The sequence below is a fragment of the Aythya fuligula genome, chromosome 2 (assembly GCF_009819795.1).
Source record: "Aythya fuligula isolate bAytFul2 chromosome 2, bAytFul2.pri, whole genome shotgun sequence".
NCBI classification, from domain to species: domain Eukaryota; kingdom Metazoa; phylum Chordata; class Aves; order Anseriformes; family Anatidae; genus Aythya; species Aythya fuligula.
Window position 1 is genome coordinate 14706559 of NC_045560.1, and position 20365 is coordinate 14726923.

Consider the following 20365-nt stretch of genomic DNA (forward strand, 5'->3'; position numbering starts at 1 on the left):
CACTTAGTCCTAAGTGGGATGACCTTATTGAAGGGGTGTTGGAGGGCTGGTGAAGAGCTCTGCGCTGCTGGGGGCTCCGTGCCGTGCTGCCAGCAGGGTTGCCCTGGGGCCCGGGCAGCAATCTTCAGCTCAACAGCAGCACTCGCCCCCTGCTGAAAACAAAGCAGCGTGTGGGTTATGTTTCCGACCACAAGCCCAAGGCTGTAAGATATTATGCCTAAAGTATATCCTTAATTACACTGAATTTATGCTTCGTTGAGAGCGTTGTTGCTTGGTTTTGTTGTAAATTCACAAGGAATCTTCTCTTGATTTTATTTGCTGCACGTGAACTCACGTGGTCTTTTTTTCAGATTGGGACATGTTTTGGAGATAGACCATCTCTTGCCGATTGCCGGGAAAAAGTTGCTTTCAATTCTCTGTCTTTTGACATGTGCTTTTGAGGGGGATGAAACACTGACAGATGGCTGCTAGTTGAATAGGCTTGTTTTTAGTTTGTATTTTATTTACTCATGCACTGAATAGGACTGAACGATGATACAGAAATGAAGGAGAGGATGAAAAATAACTCTCCATTAATTTATTGCTTGATTTCATACTTTAAAAAGATCAAATTTGTTCCTTCTCTCACCCGTCTCTTGTTGTAAATCTGAAACAAATTGTGTAAATAAGATGAGCTCCAGCTTCAGAAATGCATCAGGTTCATTTTAGGGGCAAATTAAGTATTTAGGGTGAGAATCCAGCCTAAATCTAGAAGAACTTTCCCACTGAGATTTGGGCCCCCAGTACCACTGGATGCTGCAGAGGTGACAGGCCCAGCTCCAGCCCATGAGCCCAGAGGAGCCGAGCTGCCTGCTGCCAACCTGCTGTGGTGTTCCTGTCCCCTCTGCTCTGCAGGCAGGGACCCCTCGTCCCCCCTTCTGTGGCATTGTGGCCACGTCCCCGGGGTGGCTTTCACAGCCTGGCTGATGCCAGAGCTCAGCTGTTGGGGGTTGGAGGTGGATGTGAGCTCGGGCTGTGGTCCAGATCGATATTTCTTTCCTCCACTATGGATTTAGGTAATTAATTCTGTCAACAATTATAGATTTGGAGAAACTGGAAGTGATTGTATAAATGGGAAGGGAGCTGGGGAGTGTGGGTTTTTACAAACAAAAGCAAAAAATGGTGCTTAGGTTAACACAAAATTTTTGTGCTGCTACTTCCCTGCATGCAGTAAAGGGAGGCACGAAGGTATCAATACAAAGCACACAAAGTGTTAGCTTCTGGAAACTGTGCCTACAACCTGGGGACTAGGCCTCTGAAAGCAATCTTGTGGTCAACCATTAAAACTTTATCCCTAATGACGGGATTTGATCCAGCTGTCTGTGCATCAGCACTGTTCACAGGGAAGTAAAATCTAAAAAGAAGAATTCAAAGGAAGTAAGAAGACTTCTTTTGGCAGTCGCTGGGCAACAGCTGATTCAAAGCAGGCACAGTGGATGGGATGAATATCAACAAACTTCACGTTCTGCACCTGAGCTAAACACTCAAGGCAGTCCTCTTTCTCATCCCTGGGGAAGAACAGACACCTTTAGGATGTGTTTGTCCGACCTATTTTACAGCTTATTTCAGGATGAGATGGGGTATGGCCTAGGCAAGCTGCACTGGCCGGTCTCTATTGATCAGGGAGAAACAGGGGTGACCAGTTCAGAAATAGGTGTCTGCAGCTGTGTGAATCCCATTCTGCTTGTGATTCACAGGCTGTGAAAGTAAAAGGGTTTTTATTTAAAAGTTTTTTTTTTTTTTTTTTTTTTTTTTAACTTCTTTCTTTCTCCATGTTGCCTTAAAAAATGGTCATTTGCACTTCTGGAAGAGAAAAGCTAAGTGGCATTTTGCAAAGTCAGAGGCTTCTAAAATGTGGCCTGCAGAGCAATTTTACATGGCTCCAGGAAGTTCCTGCACAGCCATAATTAAGCGTGGGAAGTATATTTGGGTTGTATGTCATGACTGCAGATGGTCACATGTTAATTTTTTTTCAGAGCAAAATTGGGTTCAGCATGCTTTTATGAAAATCTGTGGTAAAACCAATAATGTCATCGTCTCGGGTCTGGAACCGGTCTGTAGTCACTTCAGCAGTACCACTCCCAGCTTGGTAAACCTCAGTAAAGAGGCAGCTCTGCTTCCTCTGGCAATGCTCAGCTCCCGAAGCATAACGTAACGCCACGTGGCCCTGCAGTCAGCCCAGACCTGGAGAAACAAGCATGGTGTGGGGTTAATCGGCATTGAAGGACATCAATGGCTTTGCTGGTCTGTGTAGCCAAGTGTCTCTGCACCGCGTTCCCCCATGCACCTCGCAACGTTGCTGCTTCGTGGCTGCCCTGGTGGTGCTGCTGTGGGTGTGTGCTGGGGAGATGAAGGCTCTCGGTACGCCCAGCCTCTCGGTGGGCAGCTGGGGAGAGAAACTATCCCTGCAATACGGGCTATTAAACTAAATGCCTTTGCCAGTCTGCAGAGAGAATGAGCGTAACGGTGAGCAACAGCTACCGAGACTGTTTCAAGTGAAATGATATTTGAGCCAATGCAAGCGGTTCGTTTTTAGTACATTATAGAGGAATGAAATTGTTTACCAGTTTCTGATAAGCTGGAGCATGAATAGACGCACGTATCTTGTTAACCAGCCCTGTGCGATGTGCAAGTCAATCTCTCGGTGGTTTTTGATAGGTCCTCTGTTTGTCTCTCTGCTCTTGGGCTTTTTGGCACCAAAATCTCAGAAATGTTTTCTGTGTATGAAAGCTTTCTCCACCAGATAGAAAACTGACGTTAGCTTCTTCAATTCCAATCCATTTTAAGCTCTGATCTTTAAGACCTTCATTAGATGACACAGGGATTTGAGGTCGAGCACTGCCAGACTTTCACGATGATTTCCATCTGAAGGGTCTTGCATAGTGAAGTGTCTTGATGTTTTATTTAAAATTTTAGTTAGGCTCTTGACTCATGGAAAAATAAATAAAAATGAAGGGCTTGCTAGGAGTGCCGCAGTGAAAAAATTATGGAACTGCTTTTTCAAATGAACTGCGTGACATTTATCCGTGAGAAATATCCATTAAGTAGGTGTATAAAGTTACTGCTCCAGTTTGACACAGTAGGCAATATTTCTCTGAGTATTGTACATGTAGATGATTTACCTCTACCTCTGCTTTAAGTTCACCTTTAAAGTAATAAAACATAAGTGGACAAAGTCTTCCCACAATCCTGCTTTCCCATAGCTCTGTGCTGTGCTGTTTAAAAGGCAGAACTGCACTGAAATAAGTATTTTTATTTGTTCTGCCCATGGAGGGTGGGGAGAAATCAGTTCCTGGTGCTGCTGCAGGAGGGTGGCTGGCTGCTCTTGGGCAGAGACCAGCAGTGCAAGTGGCAGGGCTGGGGACCACAAGTGCCCAGTAAGCAGAGGGCAGGGGAAGCAAACTGCTGGAAGCCTGCCTCAGAGGAACGAGAAGTTAAAAAGCCTCAGTGAAACTGCCACCAAGAATGCATACAGGCGTTTGTTTATTGCAGCTTGGTCTGTGTATTTCTTGTGTTAGCTAAAGAGTTTGCCCTGGGTGCCTGGTGGCAGTTCATCTGTGCAGCAGTGCGTGGCTGTGAGCAAACCCAGAAAGCCCAAGCCCACAGAGGATGAGTACCAAAAAAATCTATGTCCTTGGTGAGGCAGGGAGCGAGTAGTCGTGTTCCTGGGGTTGCCAGCTGTGAGTCTAGGGGTGACCTGGATGAAAGCTGCTCCTTTCACCTTGCCCAAGCTTGCTGTGTGGCTCTTGGAAATTGTGCTTGGGAAGCACAGCCAAACACATACCAGTTATTTATTTATTTTTATTAAATGAGATAACCAGTTATTTATTTATTTTTATTAAATGAGATTTAAGGCATGTTGCTGTAGCACTAATATTTATTGGTATGTCTGCATGCCTGCTGATGTACAAACAAGTTTGTTTGCCCTGCGTTTTACCAGAATTATTTTATGGACGTGCATTCTGCGCATGGGATTCCTGTTAAGGACTGCAATGAATATTCAATTACTCCTCAAACCCTTGAGGCAGTACATCAGCTTCACTCACACTAAGCAATCTGTGCCGTGCTATATGTGCCATGTACAGGCTTCAGTTTCGTAATTCTCACAGGGCTAGGATTTTGTTCCATGCATTTACATTTTTCGTTTTCAAAGTCAGAATGTTTTACGAAGGGTCAAAAATATTTTTAGTGAAGTATTTTTAATTTGTTCTCATGTTATTGGTTTGTAATCCCCCACCCCAACCCGCCCCAAGATTCAGCAGATGTTTAAAACATTTTCTGAGTACATGTGCTTTTCAAGGTTTTTCTGAAAATCAAATCATGTTTACCAGGCATTGAGTCCTTGCAAATTGAGGTTGTGTTTTCCTCTACTTTAAACCTCCCATTCTGGCAGATGTCTTGGAGTTCTAGGACAAGAGATTTTCAGTGTTTTCTCTATGAAAGCAGATAAGATAACTGTGGTGCATAGTTAGAATTCACTTGGAGAGATGCAAAGTTTCAGACCTCTGTGGGAGGAAGGTCCGTGGACCACAATTTTTTTGTAGAACTTAGTAAGTTTAGTAAATAATTAAATCCAGTAATGCAGCCGATGCTTTATCAAAAAGTGGTGGCTTTTGTAAGGAAAGCCGTACTTGTCTTTTTTTTTTAACTTGAGGGTGGCATATGTTGCATGTAAAGAAAATGTCACGTTGGCTTGATCTTACTGTGGAAAAGGTTCTTGATCTTAAAATCACAGCTTTAGAAAGATCCTTTTCACTCATGGATAGATGTGCTTAACATCCAAGTTTTGCTTTCATCTTGGCCAGACAAAATAAATATATTTGTTTCATTTATTTTTTCCCACCTGTATTGCAATATAAATTCTGTTTCCTTACTCAATTTTTTTCCACTTTTTTTCTGTCATTTACTTTAAGACACCTGAAGGATCATTTTTAACAACAAAAAGTAAGGCAATGGCAGTGGTAGGGCTACTTATTAAGGCTCTTCTTGTGTTCTGTGCTTTCAGTCTGTAGTTAGCAAGCTGCAGAATGAGAGGTGCCCAGTGTGTGGGGACCTGGGTGTAACCTTTGAGAAGGTCGGCTGGTGACATGATGCTCCTTCCTCTGCTTCTCACTGCTGACTTCCAGATTCAGAAGCCAGTGAAGCTTGGTTAACTTGATACTTCGTGAAAATTTTAGATTTTTGTGCTGAAAATTTCCATTCTTATCAGCCCATGAACAGAAACAGAGAGAAAGGAAAACAGAAGGCAAGAAGAATCGAAGAACAAAGGAGCATGAATCAGAAAAGCAGAAAGGAGCTAGTGGCAAGGAATGCTTATCTCCCTGAGGACAAATAAAAATACATAACTGTTTCCTTGATGTTACTTTGCCATATAAACAATTACTCTAGGAGCCATGTAGATGATGTATGACTATGAAAGAAAGTGAGTCAGTTTCTTTTACCCTCCCTCTGCCCCTTTCGTGCTCTTTGCAGAACCATCTTGAGAATCTGAGACCTGGTCCGTGCCAAAAACAGAGAGAAAAAAATAAATAAAAGAAACCAAACCCTTAAAAGAAATGAAAAGGAAGGATAATCCCACATGATTACACTTCTGTTATTTCTCAAGTGTTAATCACAAAATGAAAAATGGTATTGTGTGTAATCGTAGATTTGTGTAAGTGCATGATGACATTTTGAATTACCTTTCCTGAAACACAAACTGTGGATGTCTCAGACGCAGCAGACGTTCAGTGAATTGCAAAGCTTTAAAAATGACAGTCCTGGGGTTTTGATGGATTCTCTGTCTCCTGAAGTCTTGAAATTAAAGTCAATATTTTTCTGTATTTCCAACAGAAGTTAAAGACTAAATGCAGACATTATTGCACAGAGTACCTGGGCTTATATAGGTGTTTGACAAGATGATCACAGGGTGTCTTCAGGATTTGAGTTGTGAGGCTTGTTCGGAGACTTGCCGTGGTGCTGCCGTGTGTGTGGTGAACCATTCTTTGCATACTTGGCCTTGTGCTTTTCTCATTTAACATTCTGCCTTATTTATTTTCTTTCTTTTTGTTGTTGTTGTTGTTGTTGTTGTTGCTGCAGTTTCTTCAGCTGCACTCCCTTCCCGTGATTACTCTGTCCTCTCCAGCCAGTTTTTGTGGTTTTCTCATCCTGTTCCCCTTCTCTACCTGTGTAGCTTTAATCCCCTTTCCTCCCGCAAGACAGCCAGTAACCTTCTTTAACTCCCACCCATGCCCCAGCTTGTTTGTAGGTGGAGAGTTAGTAGTTTTGTTTTTGGTGTTGGTGTTTTATTCTTTTAAGGTGAAAAGGGAGAAAATTCACTTCACATTGTTTTTGCTTTTGTGTTTTGCTTCGGTTCCTCCTTCGTGCAGCCCGCGGCTGTGAAGCAGCACCTGGCTCCTTCACCGTGGCGCGGCCTGGTCCCGGCCTCCTGTCAGACTGACTGGAGACGGAGCTGCTGTCCCAAAAACCAGGCTGCCAAACATCCTGCATCGATGTTTTACACGTTCTTGGCCCATCAACAGCGACTGATCTGGCTTGGCTCAGCTAAAAAATGGACATCTTGAGCCCTTTCTTCCCAGAGTATTTCTCCTCCTTACAGTACTCAGTGGCCAACTGCTGGCATAGCTGTAGCAGTGACAGTGCCTGGAATGGTGTTTTGCAAGTGTGGCTCGACTTATCTGGTGGGAAAGCAGCTTATAATATCTCTGGCTGTGCTGAGGGCTTTGTACTCTTCTGTCATGACTGCTTATTGTTGAACCATCAATGCATAAGAGCTAGTTTACCTTACAGATAATGTAATTTTTTTTTTCAAACAGGAAAATAGGTTAAAAATGTAAAGCGCCACGCAAATGCTAAGTATTGTTACAAAACACAAAAATGATGATGATATAAAATTCTGTGAGAAAAGCCAGGCAGGAATGCCTGTAGACCCAGGTTTTTATTCCTTTGCTTTTACAGAAAAAGACCCAAAATGCTTATGCAATATTAATTCAGGATATACAGCAAATTGGCGTTTGGAAGCATTCAATTTTCTTCATAATTGTTCTCCATTCACTTGGCAGATTATCAGTAATTTCAGGGAATTAGAGATGCTTCTTTCAGAAGTTTCTAGTGAACTCTTTAGAATTGTCAAACAATGACAAACCTGCCACTTAGGCAGCAATTTTCCCTCTCACTGTCCTCGCACTAATGTTATATTGCTGTTTGGAAAGGCTAGACAAGCAAACTGCCGTGTAGTAAATCAGGAGAAATTTTTTTCAGCCTCATGCTGCTGAGTGAATTTTGATCCAAGAGGTTTTTTTTCATGTGTTTTGTTCATGCAAAAGCTTTTATCCTCCCATGTGGGTTTGGGAAGGTTGTTTTTTCTTGGTAGCAAGATTTGCAAAAGTATATTTTGCTAAAGGACTTAATACTACATTTTTGTAGATTAAGCTTTCATTTCTTTAGTAATCTCCAGATGAGTCCCACAGGCTAGTAATTTGAAGTGCATGATGTCCAGGTCTTCTGTTTCCATTTGCTGTAAAATGAAAAGGAGATTGTTTGACGTGGTTGTCAGTGGGAGCAGGGAGTGGGATTCAGAGACCCGGTGGGGTATGTTAGGTCCCCAGCTGCGGGATTTGGAAGCTCTGGGCAGCATCTCTCTGCCTCGCATTAGCGGGACGAGGGGACTGATTTCTCAGTGCTGCCCCTGTGCCAACTACGAGTGGCGACTGACAACATCTGTGTGTGGGATTAGGTTCAGGTTAGGGTTAGGGTTTTGGCTCCCATTCCTCTCACTTTAACTGCTTCCAGGTCTGCTGTGGTGCTGCTGCTGTGGGGCGCAAAGCTCACAGAAGTGTCTAATTGCTTTTCTTTCCACCAGTATGGAAACCACAGAAATGGCGAGCCTTGATCAGTGCATCTAGTCCAGTAGTTGTTTCTGAGATTGCCCAAGTGTTTCAGAACTTGTGAGGCAGTTTGCTTTTGACAAAGGGTTTTGTTAATCTCAGAAAAATGCAAATATACCTGTTTGCTTTGTCTTAGTCTGCCCTTCATTAGAAGTACCATAGTAATCACACAAAAAGTACAAGGATGCTTAGATTCCAAGAGCTTAGAAATGATAAAAACTGGACCTGCATCTGAGAGCCCTTCCTCCGTGAGCAGCCATGCCAGCTGTTGGCTTTTTCCTGTTGAGACAGAGCCCCTCTCCTAGAAATACTGTTATGGGGAGGCAGGGACAACCCTCCGTTATACATGTGATTTCCCATATGTGCTTAGTCCTGGCTCCCTTTTTAATTTTTTTGAAAAAGTCTGCATTTTGTACATGTGTTGCGTGACCAATGGATTTGTTTTCTCTGCTCCTAAATTTGAACTTTGAGTCTAAGACAAAGGGTGTTGGACATACTTTGGAAGTATTTTCAAATGTTTTAAAAATAAACAAATCCAAGTCCATCTGAGACACAAACTCGAACTATGTTATGAATTAATAACTTTTTAAGTAGCTTTACAGATTCCAGAGAAGAAACACAAGGCAATGAACTTAATTCTCAAAAAAACTATTTAGTTTCAAAAAACATGTGACAAATATTTTTAGTTTAAGTGAATATGCTTCATATTCAGTTAAAGATCCCAACTAAATGCAATGGCTATCTGTATGAATGCAGATTTACTTTTATTCTGTAGTGGACTTAAAAAAAAAAAAAAAAAAACACACAAAAAAACACATCTGCATGAGTGGTTATAGGGTTCTTTGTTTTAAATAGCCTTTTTTATTTGTAGTGATGAGCAAGTGTCAGATACTGTTTTAAATGATACATATTTTGACATCTGATATGGACTATTAAATACACTAGCTCTCATATTTGTTAAAATGCCTACCTCTGTCCTCAGAGATTACATAAATATTAAGTAACTAAACAATAATCTATTTCTCTGCTCTCATGTGGTTTACATGAAATTCAATATAGCTACTTTTATTAAACAGTAAAATATGTTTTAGTAAGAAGCGCCACGTGTAATGTAAAAATACTGGAGTTTGGCAAAATATATGTGAACAGTTTCTTACAGTGACTTTCAGATTTTGATCTAAGTGCTCCAAAAAACTTTCCTGCTAGAAGCACACAGACTCCTTGATGCATGCTGCAGAGAAGCTGATGATCTGTGAGCCTGTAGATGTTCTTCTCTCAGTCATCTGTGCATCTTCCCCTGGTGTATGCTGTGAGAGTCCAGGTGCTGTGTACAAACCTCATAAGGATACATGGACTGAAAAATCAATATGCTAGGGAGGTTGTAGCATCAGAAAGCTTTCTAAATTCTAATGTAAGGAAAAAAAAAAAGATACTGAGAATTGTTCCGTAAAATCCATCATTCTCAGGTGAGTTAAAAAAATAACTGCATCAGTACAGGAGATGGCTCTTTTCTCCTGTGGCTTTCTTTTTGTGGTTATGCAAGATAACCATCTTCCTATAAGGAGTGGAAAATAACTGAATTGCATTTCACAGAGCCTTTGTGGAGAACTTAGAAAAAATAACAGTGAGTTTTACTTTTGGTTGTACCAGCAGCATCTTACAGGTGTGCTGCTACATGCTGGGTAGGGGAATCCTGCCTGGTCACCACGGTGCTCTTGCAGCATTCCTTCACCTACTGACCGTGACATCTATGGTGCTCTCCTGCAGAAAGGTATCTCCTCCCTTGCCTCTCTGCATGGGGGCAGTTGGATGGATAGTGAGCCTTCCATGTTCCTGTTTCACTTGTGGATACGTTTTCTTGTAGACTGAGGTTGTTCGCTATGATGCTGTGGGGTGCCTGCCATGCACGGAGGTGGGTGCCCAGCTTTGTTGCGAGACAACGGACAGGCATTATGCTGTATTTCTGCAGGGATGCCTTGGAGAGAGAGGTACCTGTAGGAGCAACATGAGGCACTTAACTGGGTGCAGGTGGCAGATGTGTTGTAACAGCATTTTTCTTCTGCTCTGTGGAAAATGCAATATGTTGGAGTGGCTTTGCAGACTACTTTTGTCCAGCAAGCTACTTGCAGTGTGTTTTCTAGGTATCCTGTCCTGGACTATTGATTTTTCCTTCAATCTCTTGGGATTCCTCTTGTTCGAGCATAGGCCTCCAATTTTTCATACTGGTGGAAGAGGACGAAGTCACATACAGTGACTGTCCTCTCCTTTTCTCATCTTAATGTATCAATGCATTTTGGGTCACAGAACAATAAATACCTCATTAATCACCTTTGAAGAATGAAAAATCCTTAATAGTATAAAATGAGTAATATTTGTAATCATTTTTTTTAGTAATAGTTGTAAAATAAAATACGCCTGCCTTATGTCCCCTTTCTTTGTGGAAATAATCCCAAACTGTAGTAGCACATTATAGGATGATACAAGGAGCGAGGCTTGTGGTGTGGAGACAGCTTGGAAAAGTTAGCTGCTGGGAGCCTGACAAATTCTGGCATGATGTACATACCATAGTATTTCAGTAAATATCTTCTGTTAGTTCTGGCTAAAGCTGTACCTCCAGTAAGAAAGCCGATCTTCATCTCTGGGCTAGAACCAATCACAAATGGTGACGGAAATTGGCAACGGTAAGCCTGAAAAGTCATTGATCCAAAAATTCACAAACCGTCTTTCATGTAGCGAGATTTCTTTTTGAACTCAGCCGAGCTTCTTCTTATTTGCTTATTCTTAGTTTTGAACTTTTAGGAATAATTTTGACTCTCTTCAGCCTTAGCAACGTGACATAAAAAAAGAAGCGAGAGCTGCGTAATTAGGCATGCAGCGTAACCACGGGCTTCCAGGGCTGTAAAAGGGAGGAGGGGGAAACGTTGCTGAAGTTTCTCCAAGGGATGGTGGGTTTTCTACGTTTCCAGAAGAGACCAATTCAGGCTCCCAGTAGTTGTGAGGGGTTTGGTGAAGTACATACAAATACAGGTAGGGATGTTCAACTTCAAGCAGCAGCTAGGTCTCCTACCACTCATTAAGCTTGGTTTGGAGAAAGAAGGGTATACGGTTTATTAGTATAATCTGCTTCTAGTAGGGCAGAAGAATTAAAGATGTCTGTTGGTCCGTCACCCCTTGGAGAGCAGCAGATGTTCCATTTTATTGTCCCATTGTGGGCATTATCTAAACAATTTAACTAACAACTTCCAGTGTAGTCTAAATTGCCTTACTCTCTATTTGGCTACTGGGAACCCCAGAGGTTTTTGCAGAAAGTGATCTTTAACCTTGAGAGCTAATGAGAAGATTTCAACGCCTTGTAGCGCTGGAGCACCTTATTCCCCACTCAGGTAATTGGAAAGAGCTTGTTCTGATGCCAGTAGGTTTGTGTTGTCCCCTGTTGCCTCTGACCTACTCAGCCCATCCTCTGACCTAGTAGCAGGTCAGGGACAGCATCATCTCTTTGCTGGCTGCCCTCCCATGTTTTGGGCATGGCAGCCCCACTGCTGCGCATCCCCTGCTGATGAGCAGGATTGGTGGCATTTCATCTCGGTTTAAACACGCAAATACTTGATTCGTCTTTAGGGATTCAGTGTGATACTTGTAGCAGAATGATGGAAAATAATGGTCTTACCTTGAGATCTTCACGCCCTGTGCTTTGCCTCTGAGCTGTGTTAGTCCCCGTGTGCAGAAGAACCTTCTGCTAAAAACTATTTGTCTGAGTGTGCGGGGTGACAGGACGTGGTCTTTTCCTAGCTCTTTTGCTCATCTTGGTCACCAGCAGCAGAAATGAGCTTGGTGAAATATTAACTCAGAGGGATTTGATAACACTTTAAATGAGAGTGTGTTTCTTGAGTTTCAACATGTTTCTAATAATCACAGTAAATATTTCTGTCACGGAAACAAGAACAAGAGCCATTAAAATTACAGAAGCTGTTAGTCATTTTTAATAGTTATTCAGGACCGTGTACACCCTATCTTGTTATAGAAGTTAGTTGTATTTTTTTTGGCCACGTGAGAAACTCATGAACGTGCAGTACAATATATTCCTTCCCACACTTTTTTTCTTTATACTCTATGCATGCAGATATGAAAATGTATGTACAGATCGTTTCTGACAAAAAAAAAACAAACAATTTTTAAATTATTGTGGTAAAGTTTTTTTTGTTGTTGTTGTTGTTTTGTTTGTTTGTTTGCCATAACTATCATGCTTCAACTAGAAATCTGTCTAAATCATTTCCATAATGAAGCTATGTGGATTTTGGGCAACATAGGTTGAGCTCCACCTCCAGGTGCTGATACCCCAAACCTGTTGCCTTCTGCTGCCTCACAGTGGCCTGTGAGCTGGATGTAAGTGTTCATCCTCATGTCTTAAATAACCTTAACTGTGTTTTTGACAATTTTTACACTTCTCTGGAGTGGAGCAAGGCTGGAGCTGGCTGTGCTCACCCTGGACTATTTATATTTAATTTAATTAATTATTATTATTATTATTTTTACCAATCCAGAAGGGTTTTTGACTTTTTACCCTAACCCCTGCAGGAAATTTTCATTCCTTGCCGTGTGTAGTGCTGTTTGCCCTGGACAGTGTTGGTGGGTAGGGTTTCCTCTGCCAGATGTGTGGGTCAGGGCAGGAACCTCAGCAGTGCTGCTGATGGACGGTGATGATGCTCCTCAGCCCCTGGGGCCATGCAGACCTTTATGGTTTTACAGCTGACTTTACAGAAAAGTCAGCTAGCTCCATAAATCAGGAGCAAGGATGCTGCATGAGGTTCTGATGGAGAGTAGGGTAGGGGAGAGATTCCTATTCCAGCTTTGTAAGGATTTGTGTAACAAGAAGTCCCCTGCTAATTACACACACACATGCTGAATTGCAATTAAGCATATCTAACTCTGGTACCTGGACACGATCCATATATGAATTTCCACCTCACACAGAAGGTGATGTATGAGGCTGTGTCAGCAACAGATGTTGAAAGTTTGATTCAAGAGCAAGTCAGAAGTGGATATGGACAAGAGAAGCTGACAGGTAGTTTTGAACCCTTAACATCTTGCATGGCAGAGCAGTGGCACTTTCTGCCTACCCCTTTCACTCCTCGCATAAAGGCACAGTGGTGGCCTGGGGACCAGATGGAGGAGGCGATGGCACAGGGGCGACCACAGCAGGGTTTTTTTTGAAACTTACTAATGAAAGAACCATGATGTGTAGTATACACATTATTATCATTATTGGTTCTTCCTAATTAAGTTCTTCAAGTTACGATATAAATCCTGTTGTTGCATCTCTATTTTTTCCTTCTGTCTAGGAAAAAATTGCAAACTTCCTCCTCTAAGTGAGCCTTTCCAAGCCTACCACGAGCAATACACAGTATTCCCATCATTCTATTATGTGATGGGAAATTCTACCACTCAGTTTAAGGGTATTTTTCACAGTTGTGGCAAGAATAATACCTGCCAACCTTCTTGGCTTTATTAACTCAAACTAGCTTGGAGTTTGCTCCCTTCTCTGCACACCCTTGTCTGCACCACAAAACGAGTTTTGAATGAAGATGCAAAACCACAGTACCTTCAACAGAAAATAACTATAACTAAAAATCAATCAGAATCTTATTGTGTAGGGTTGTTCAGTGACGTAAGCAGAAATGCGTCAGCAGAAGTAAAGTTGACTACAGTACTTCTACTCTCACACCAGTGCTTGAAGAAGTAATGAATAGAATGTTATTTGGCAATGATTTGTAACATCTTGGGGGCTGCAAGTGCATTTTCCTTGATCTGCAGCAATGGTGTGAAAATAGGTGAAAAGGTAATCCAGATTTAAAGAAATCCACAGTGAATGTACGCAAAAAACTGAGACTGCAGCTCATTAAAACATACTAAAATGTAATTTTTGACAGAGATGAGTAGAACATTTGTAAGATCTGACATTTTTGTCTTTTCTTTTGGCATGCAAAGACATTTGCATTTTAGAAAAAAGCCCAGAGAAAGGAGATGGAAAGAGTGTACATAATTAAATTTTAATTTCAGTTTTAAAGATCTTTCCCTAATTAGCTTTAAAAGTCAGTGTCTAAGTAAATTGAGTTTCAAGGTGCAATCATCTTTTTCCTCCCTGGATCTTAGTATTCAAAAGTAAGAAGAAAGAATAGTAGAGAAAGAAAGAAGACTGTTATTTTACAGGCCTTTCAAGATAAGGATTTAACATTACCTCATTATTAAAATATATGTGGCAGGTTGATGTTTTCTTGTTTTTAAATTTGATGGTCATTGAGCAGGCATGGTAGGGAAAACTGAAAACTTAGGTTCTATTAGAAGAAAATGAAAATGATATTAAGTAGGTAAGGATTTTTGTCTCTTCTGCTGTATGATAAGACTTTTTTGATGGATTGGTTGCTTTCTTTTTAATGTCATCCATTCTTCCAGAGATGATGACATTTCTACATTAGTATGGGTGTTTTCTGAACAGGTTACGACCAGAATAATATTTACAAAAATGAACGCCAACAGAGAATTAAGAGAAGGCAGAGGTGAAGTTATGTATTCTTTAGCACCGAGCAATGGTTATGACCATGGGAAATGCTATAATTGTATGTGACACATGAAAGGAAAGATAGGTTTTTTAGTGAAAGGGAGATAACTCAAAACAGAAGGATCAGCCTGGGGAAATAATAATAATACAAATTGAGAAGAAAATATATATAAATTTTTTAAGATTTTGACCAAATAGTATTCTCTTTGGGAAATGCTGTAAATTCTTTTACAGAATCGTATGATAGTTATATAAAAGTGGACCGGATTCTGTAGGAGAGAAAAACATTGCTCTGTGCCATTAAGAGACAGTTGGGGTTGTATATGCTTTTCCTTTGCTGTCATGTCTGAAAATGTTTCTGTAAAGGTCTATAACTGATAATGTGTGGCCACGTAGTGCTACCATTTAGCAGTCCTCTCTGTACTGCGTGCCAGAGTTTACTCTTTAGGAAAGATGGCATAGTAGTACAGGGTGCAGATCTTTATCTTCTGGAACTGCTTTATTATTGTTTTTTCTTTTTTAATTCTAGATGCCTACTGTTGATTTTCACTGCATTGTTAATCTTGAATAGAAGTGCTGATTTAGATTCATTGCTGTTTGGGTTTAATGCAGTTTGTAGCAAAGTTCACAATCAGTTATTTTTTTTTGTTCTCTGACTCATTTTCTTCTACGTGAAGAGAAAAAGCACTGAAAACCTTTGTAGCCGTCTAGTTTGCAACAGCCTCGATGTTCTGTGAAAGTTATCATCATCTTGTCTCTAGAGGCTTGCAGGAATGAAAGTTGATCAGATTTAGGGGATTTGAGGTTTTGAAGGTCATAGGAGATGTTTTTCTCTCACTGTGTCTGTCTGAGTGGAGCAATGAGCTGGACTGGACCTACTGAAATTTGAACCACCACTGTAGGAACTGTGCTGGTGTGTGAAACTCAAGGCTAATCTAACTATTTTTAACAGGTATTTCAGTTAAATATTGATGAAGTCTTAGCTTGTACTTTTAAATACTGAAGGCTTAAAGAAGCAGTCCTGCTGTCCTCAGCCCCAGGATGGACCCGAATTCATCCTTTTTCTTGAAAGCCAATGAGGATTTGGGTGGTGGTATGAATCAGATAGGTGACACAAGCAGTAAAACTGTTAAATCTCTTTCTCCGGTCCCCTGACCAGTTTTTTGATGCTGAGGTAGGATCTCCGCATCTGAGGTATGATCTCACTTACGTGTTCGACACAACTCAATGTACCTACAATGTACATACAGGCTCACTTCAAGAAACTTCGTCAAACTTGAGAAACATTCTTGTTGAAACCTACTCCTTCCCACAGAGTTTTTTTTTTGGTTTTACTGAATCATCATTTTTCTAGAGAAAGCTCTTTACTGTGTGTGGGGAAGAAAAAAAGATAAAATAAAAAGTCATGTTCGTGTCTACTCCTCAGCCTTGGGCCTGATAGCCTGTTTGAGGCAGCCAAAAATCACCTTATGCCCATTTTTCATGTCTTAAAATTCACTGCATGCCAAACTGCAAGCTGTCAGTGATACCAAGGAGCTGAAACATCAGCTGAAATCTTCACAGTGAAAAATTGTCCGTGCTACGCATCTTTTTCTAGTCATACCCTCCTAAGCTGCTGTCTGAGAGGAAATTGATATGGGAACATATATATATGCTCCACTCTGAAAGGCCAGCAGCCCTGGTGTGGCATGGTTGCCGTTCAGAACAAGGCAGTCAGCTTTATGGATGAAATCTGCCAGATCCTCTCACGCTTTTGCTCGTGAGCACGTTTGAAAATCAGAAAAGGTGATGACCCTTTTAAAATAAAAATGGAATTGCTGGCAGGAAGGAAAGGTACAACTCAGTGTTCTTAGCATTTAAAGATGGTTATAAAATGTATATTGGCTGTTTTTATAATTTATAGTGAAACTGCTGTTGCTTTTAATAAAATGAGACTTCCAGTCAGAGTTTCATGATTATGAATGTGGGCATTTTGTTACCCAGCTTGGATTTATCCTACAAATAACCATTTTCTAACATAACTGTGGGCATATACATAACTTAATGGGATTCTCTGTCACACATAATTCTTTCTCAACTTCTAGGGGTTGGACTTGTTGCTGAATACTTAAAGTCCTTGAATAAAGCTCAAGAACTGAGTTAGCGATGACTTTCATGATTTTTAATTTAATTTTTTCCTTAATTCTTAGACTTTTAAAACTTCCTGTAATTCATTATTAGATTTACCATTTCAAGTGCTTATTTAAAAGGCACCTTAGCTGCTGAAGCAAATCAATATTTACAGTGCATTAGTGCCACAGAGAATTTGAAGCCTTGTGATTAGAGTTCATTGCTGTTTTATCCAGTCTTCAAAGAAACTCCAGACTTCAAACGCTATCAGCCATCATCCTGAAATCAGTGACATTGCATTGGTCCCATGCGTACTTCATCTTGTGGTTTAATTATTAAGTTTCTTTCCTTTGATTTTCCTTTTAATATTTCAAAGTATATCGTCTTCAAATCTATAAATTTAAGGAAACCTGAAGATTGTAACCACCAATATATTGGTAGTAAAATCTGTTCAATATATTCTTTTTTGTTATTGTTCTAATGGACGGTATGGAAACTGAGCTAGAGCAGAGTCTCTCAGAATAGAACTGAAGAGAGGAGTACAGGAGATGGTATTTATCAATTGTGGTTAACACAGCATGAATAAAATGTAATCCCTAGATCAATACCTGGTGAAGTATTGTCCACTGCCAAGGACCATGCCCTAGAGCTTCATGTACTTGTCCCATTCCAGTGATAAAAAAAAAATAAATAAAAATTACCACCCCAGATTTCTAATTTAACTTGGAAATGCATAGATCTAGCACACCCAAATGATCATCTTTTATAATTCATTTTCTTGTGAAGTTTGGCTAGCAATGCAAGTTACATTTCCTTATACATGGAGCCATTTTCATAAGGAGTGACTAGAGTTGATCAAGTTGTATCTTTGAACTGACAGAACACCATTTTTTTTGTAGATTTGGAGAAATGTTCAATAAATTTCTGAAAGTACCTCAGTAGCTAACCTTAATAAAATGAGATGGGTCATATTAAAGGTGGCACAGCAGCAAATATTTTTTTTAGAGAAACATCTTGCATTGATGTTTTCTCTGGGAAATTAATATTTGGAAATTCTGTTGCATAATTAACTTTCTGTGTTGTGAAAAGTCTCTGACACTTAGCATGGTTCAAACTGTGATGTTTTAGCTACAAAGAAAAAGGCAATGCAGTGATAATTGCTCTCTCCTCTCCAGAAGTGCTGACTTGAGTTCCATTTTCTTCCCTTTATTTCTTTGTTGGCAATTCAGCTTCTCCTCTTACAGAAGTTCACTGAACTGAACTTTTGTTTTGTCAAGTAATTTGAAGAAAGAGTGTAAAAATACAAGAACATTTTGCTATCGCCATGCTTATATATAGATGTATGAGCATAAGGAGCAAGTGAACTCATGTTTGAAAATGATAATTCCCTGTTGCATGTAGGGTGGGTAGCTAAAGCAAACAGGATAATATGCATGTGCTGCTGCTTGGAACAAATATAGATTGGTATTTCTCTTAAGTGGCACCACTCATGCTACAGACCCACTTTCTTGACCAGGCTAATCCAGTAAATAAGAGTGTCCGTTCGGAGCGAAGGCAGCAGCACAGACACTGCTGTTAATGGGTCACTTCATTATGCTTTGCGGTGCTGTTGCCTGTGACCACAGCTGTGGCACCTTTGTTATATAGATCTCCGGTGATTTGCTAGTGTACTTTTATTATGTTTACCATCTAGTGGGAAATGAGGGGCTTTGCTTTCAGCTGTTTCATGAAACTTGAAGTAGTTGAAGACAAGGCAATCAAAGAAAAACCCTCTGTTATGCGTTTTGTGAGTATATACTGAGTAATCACATTCTAACTAGAGTTGACTCAGACCATAAATACTTTTCTGCATAATTAACGTGATCTTTCCTGAAATATTCTTTTAATTATTTCTTGTTCCATTATACTCTCGTATATACATATTTATAAAAGAAAAAAAAAAATCTTTGCTGGAAATTGACTCTTGTGAATGTCTTTGTTATGAAAATGGAAAAAAAAAAAAAGAATTTTCAAAGGGAAGAGAAATAGTACAGTGTTAGTGGGAAAAACATTAATTAATTCTCTGTTATTCTCATTTACCAGATTGGACATGAAATAGAATGACTGCTTTGGTGTTTTCTTGTGTACCACTTGTGCATATTTCAGCAGCACAAGTCCTGGTTGTTCCAAAAAGCTCCTTGCACATGTACTTTCTCTGTGTGGCAAGACCTGCTATATTTCTCAGTGTCTTTATAGTGCTGTAGGAAATAAGATTTTGTATTTTAATGTTGTTCTGTGTAGCTTTAACATAATGACATTGTAAAGCTTAAGAGCAGTCAGTTATCCTACTGCTGTCATTGTGTTTTCTGGCTGGTATTGTGACACGTGAACCTTCAGCTTCTTCAGGAACTGCTTGATCATGGCATTAAAAAATAGTCCTGGTATCATTCTCAGATGTTGGCCAGTGTGCCTTCCCCAGTGACTCTGCTTGCTTACGTGCCATAGTTTTCACCTTTTCCTTTTTCACTTTGCATTCAAGGTTCTCAGTGCAGCAGTAAAGAGAAATAAGACTGATAAATCACATCACCTCCATTCTGGTGTTGAGTGGGAGAGTGCTAAGAGGTCGCAAATGCAGGCAATGAAACTTCTGTTTGGGCATGAAGACTGTAGATGTGTGGATATTTGCTGTAGGATAATAAATGAAATTGGAAAAATTAAGTTGTATTTCAAGAGAAACAAACTTTAATGTGCCATCAAAGTTTCCAGACCTGATTTGACCTCCACATATATTAAAAAACCCTATCTCTTCCCAATCAGTCTACCTGCCTGATGCACCATTTATTACTAATGAAATATTTTTCTCCTGTCAATCATGCCAGCTGGCAAGCTAAGGGAATCAAGGTAAATCAACACAGACCTTCCAGACACAGTCAGGGAAAGGAATAATGCAGAACAGAAACCAGTCACTCCCAGAAGTTCTAAGAAAGGCATGGAGAGTGTATTGCCCAAGCAGAAGAGCTTTCCCTGCAGAGGCTGCTGTGCCACCCCTTGCAAGCATGCTCTGGCTGGCAGTGCCCACACTGGGAAGCGTGGCCCTAGTCCACTCCTTGTTTTGGCATCAGGCTCTTTGGAACTTTGGCTACTTGCCCTTTAAAACAGCTTTAAGTCGCCTTAGTTGGTTGCTCAAGCTTATTCTCTTGTTTTGTTTTAAATTTACACAACAACCAACAGATGGTAGCGATACCATGTTTGTACTTATAAAGCCAAAGAGCTGTACAAGGTTAAAAGAATTATATTTGGCCCTTGTTTTCTTCTCATGTGGTCAAGCAGCAAGGCTGTGGTTTTAAAGGAAACAGACCTTGTCCTTGAGGAACTATGCTGAGGTCAATAACCGGTTACCCTGTGAAACCACATTTGGTCAAAACCACCCATCCAGGGCTTGAAAAAATGTTTTTTCCTATGTGAAAAACATTTTAAATCTAGTCAGAGTTTATTTACTGTCTCTTTTGTTTTTCAGATATGCCTCTTCATGTACGGCGGAGTAGTGACCCTGCACTGATTGGCCTCTCAACATCTGTAAGTGATACAAATTTTTCTTCAGAAGAACCTTCACGGAAAAACCCTACAAGGTGGTCCACAACAGCAGGCTTCCTCAAGCAGAACACCCCTGGCGTACCCACTACTCATGAAAGAAAGGTATATTTCTTTTCACCTCTTCAGTCAATAAATGAGAAATGTGCATGCATCTTCACTTCTTTTGTCCTTCTCTTGTCTACCCCAGGCTTAAACCTTTGTT

The 20365-nt window shown here is 40.4% G+C and overlaps 1 protein-coding gene across 21 annotated transcripts in view; it reads left to right on the forward strand.

The window, feature by feature from the left end:
- Positions 1 to 20365, forward strand: part of PARD3 (par-3 family cell polarity regulator) — a 445611-nt gene that overhangs the window by 155800 nt on the left and 269446 nt on the right. For all 21 annotated transcript variants that reach the window (XM_032183227.1, XM_032183239.1, XM_032183233.1 and 18 more), the window contains exon 4: positions 20087 to 20265. In XM_032183227.1, the coding sequence (XP_032039118.1) occupies positions 20087 to 20265 (179 nt within the window). The remainder of the gene's footprint in view (positions 1 to 20086; positions 20266 to 20365) is intronic.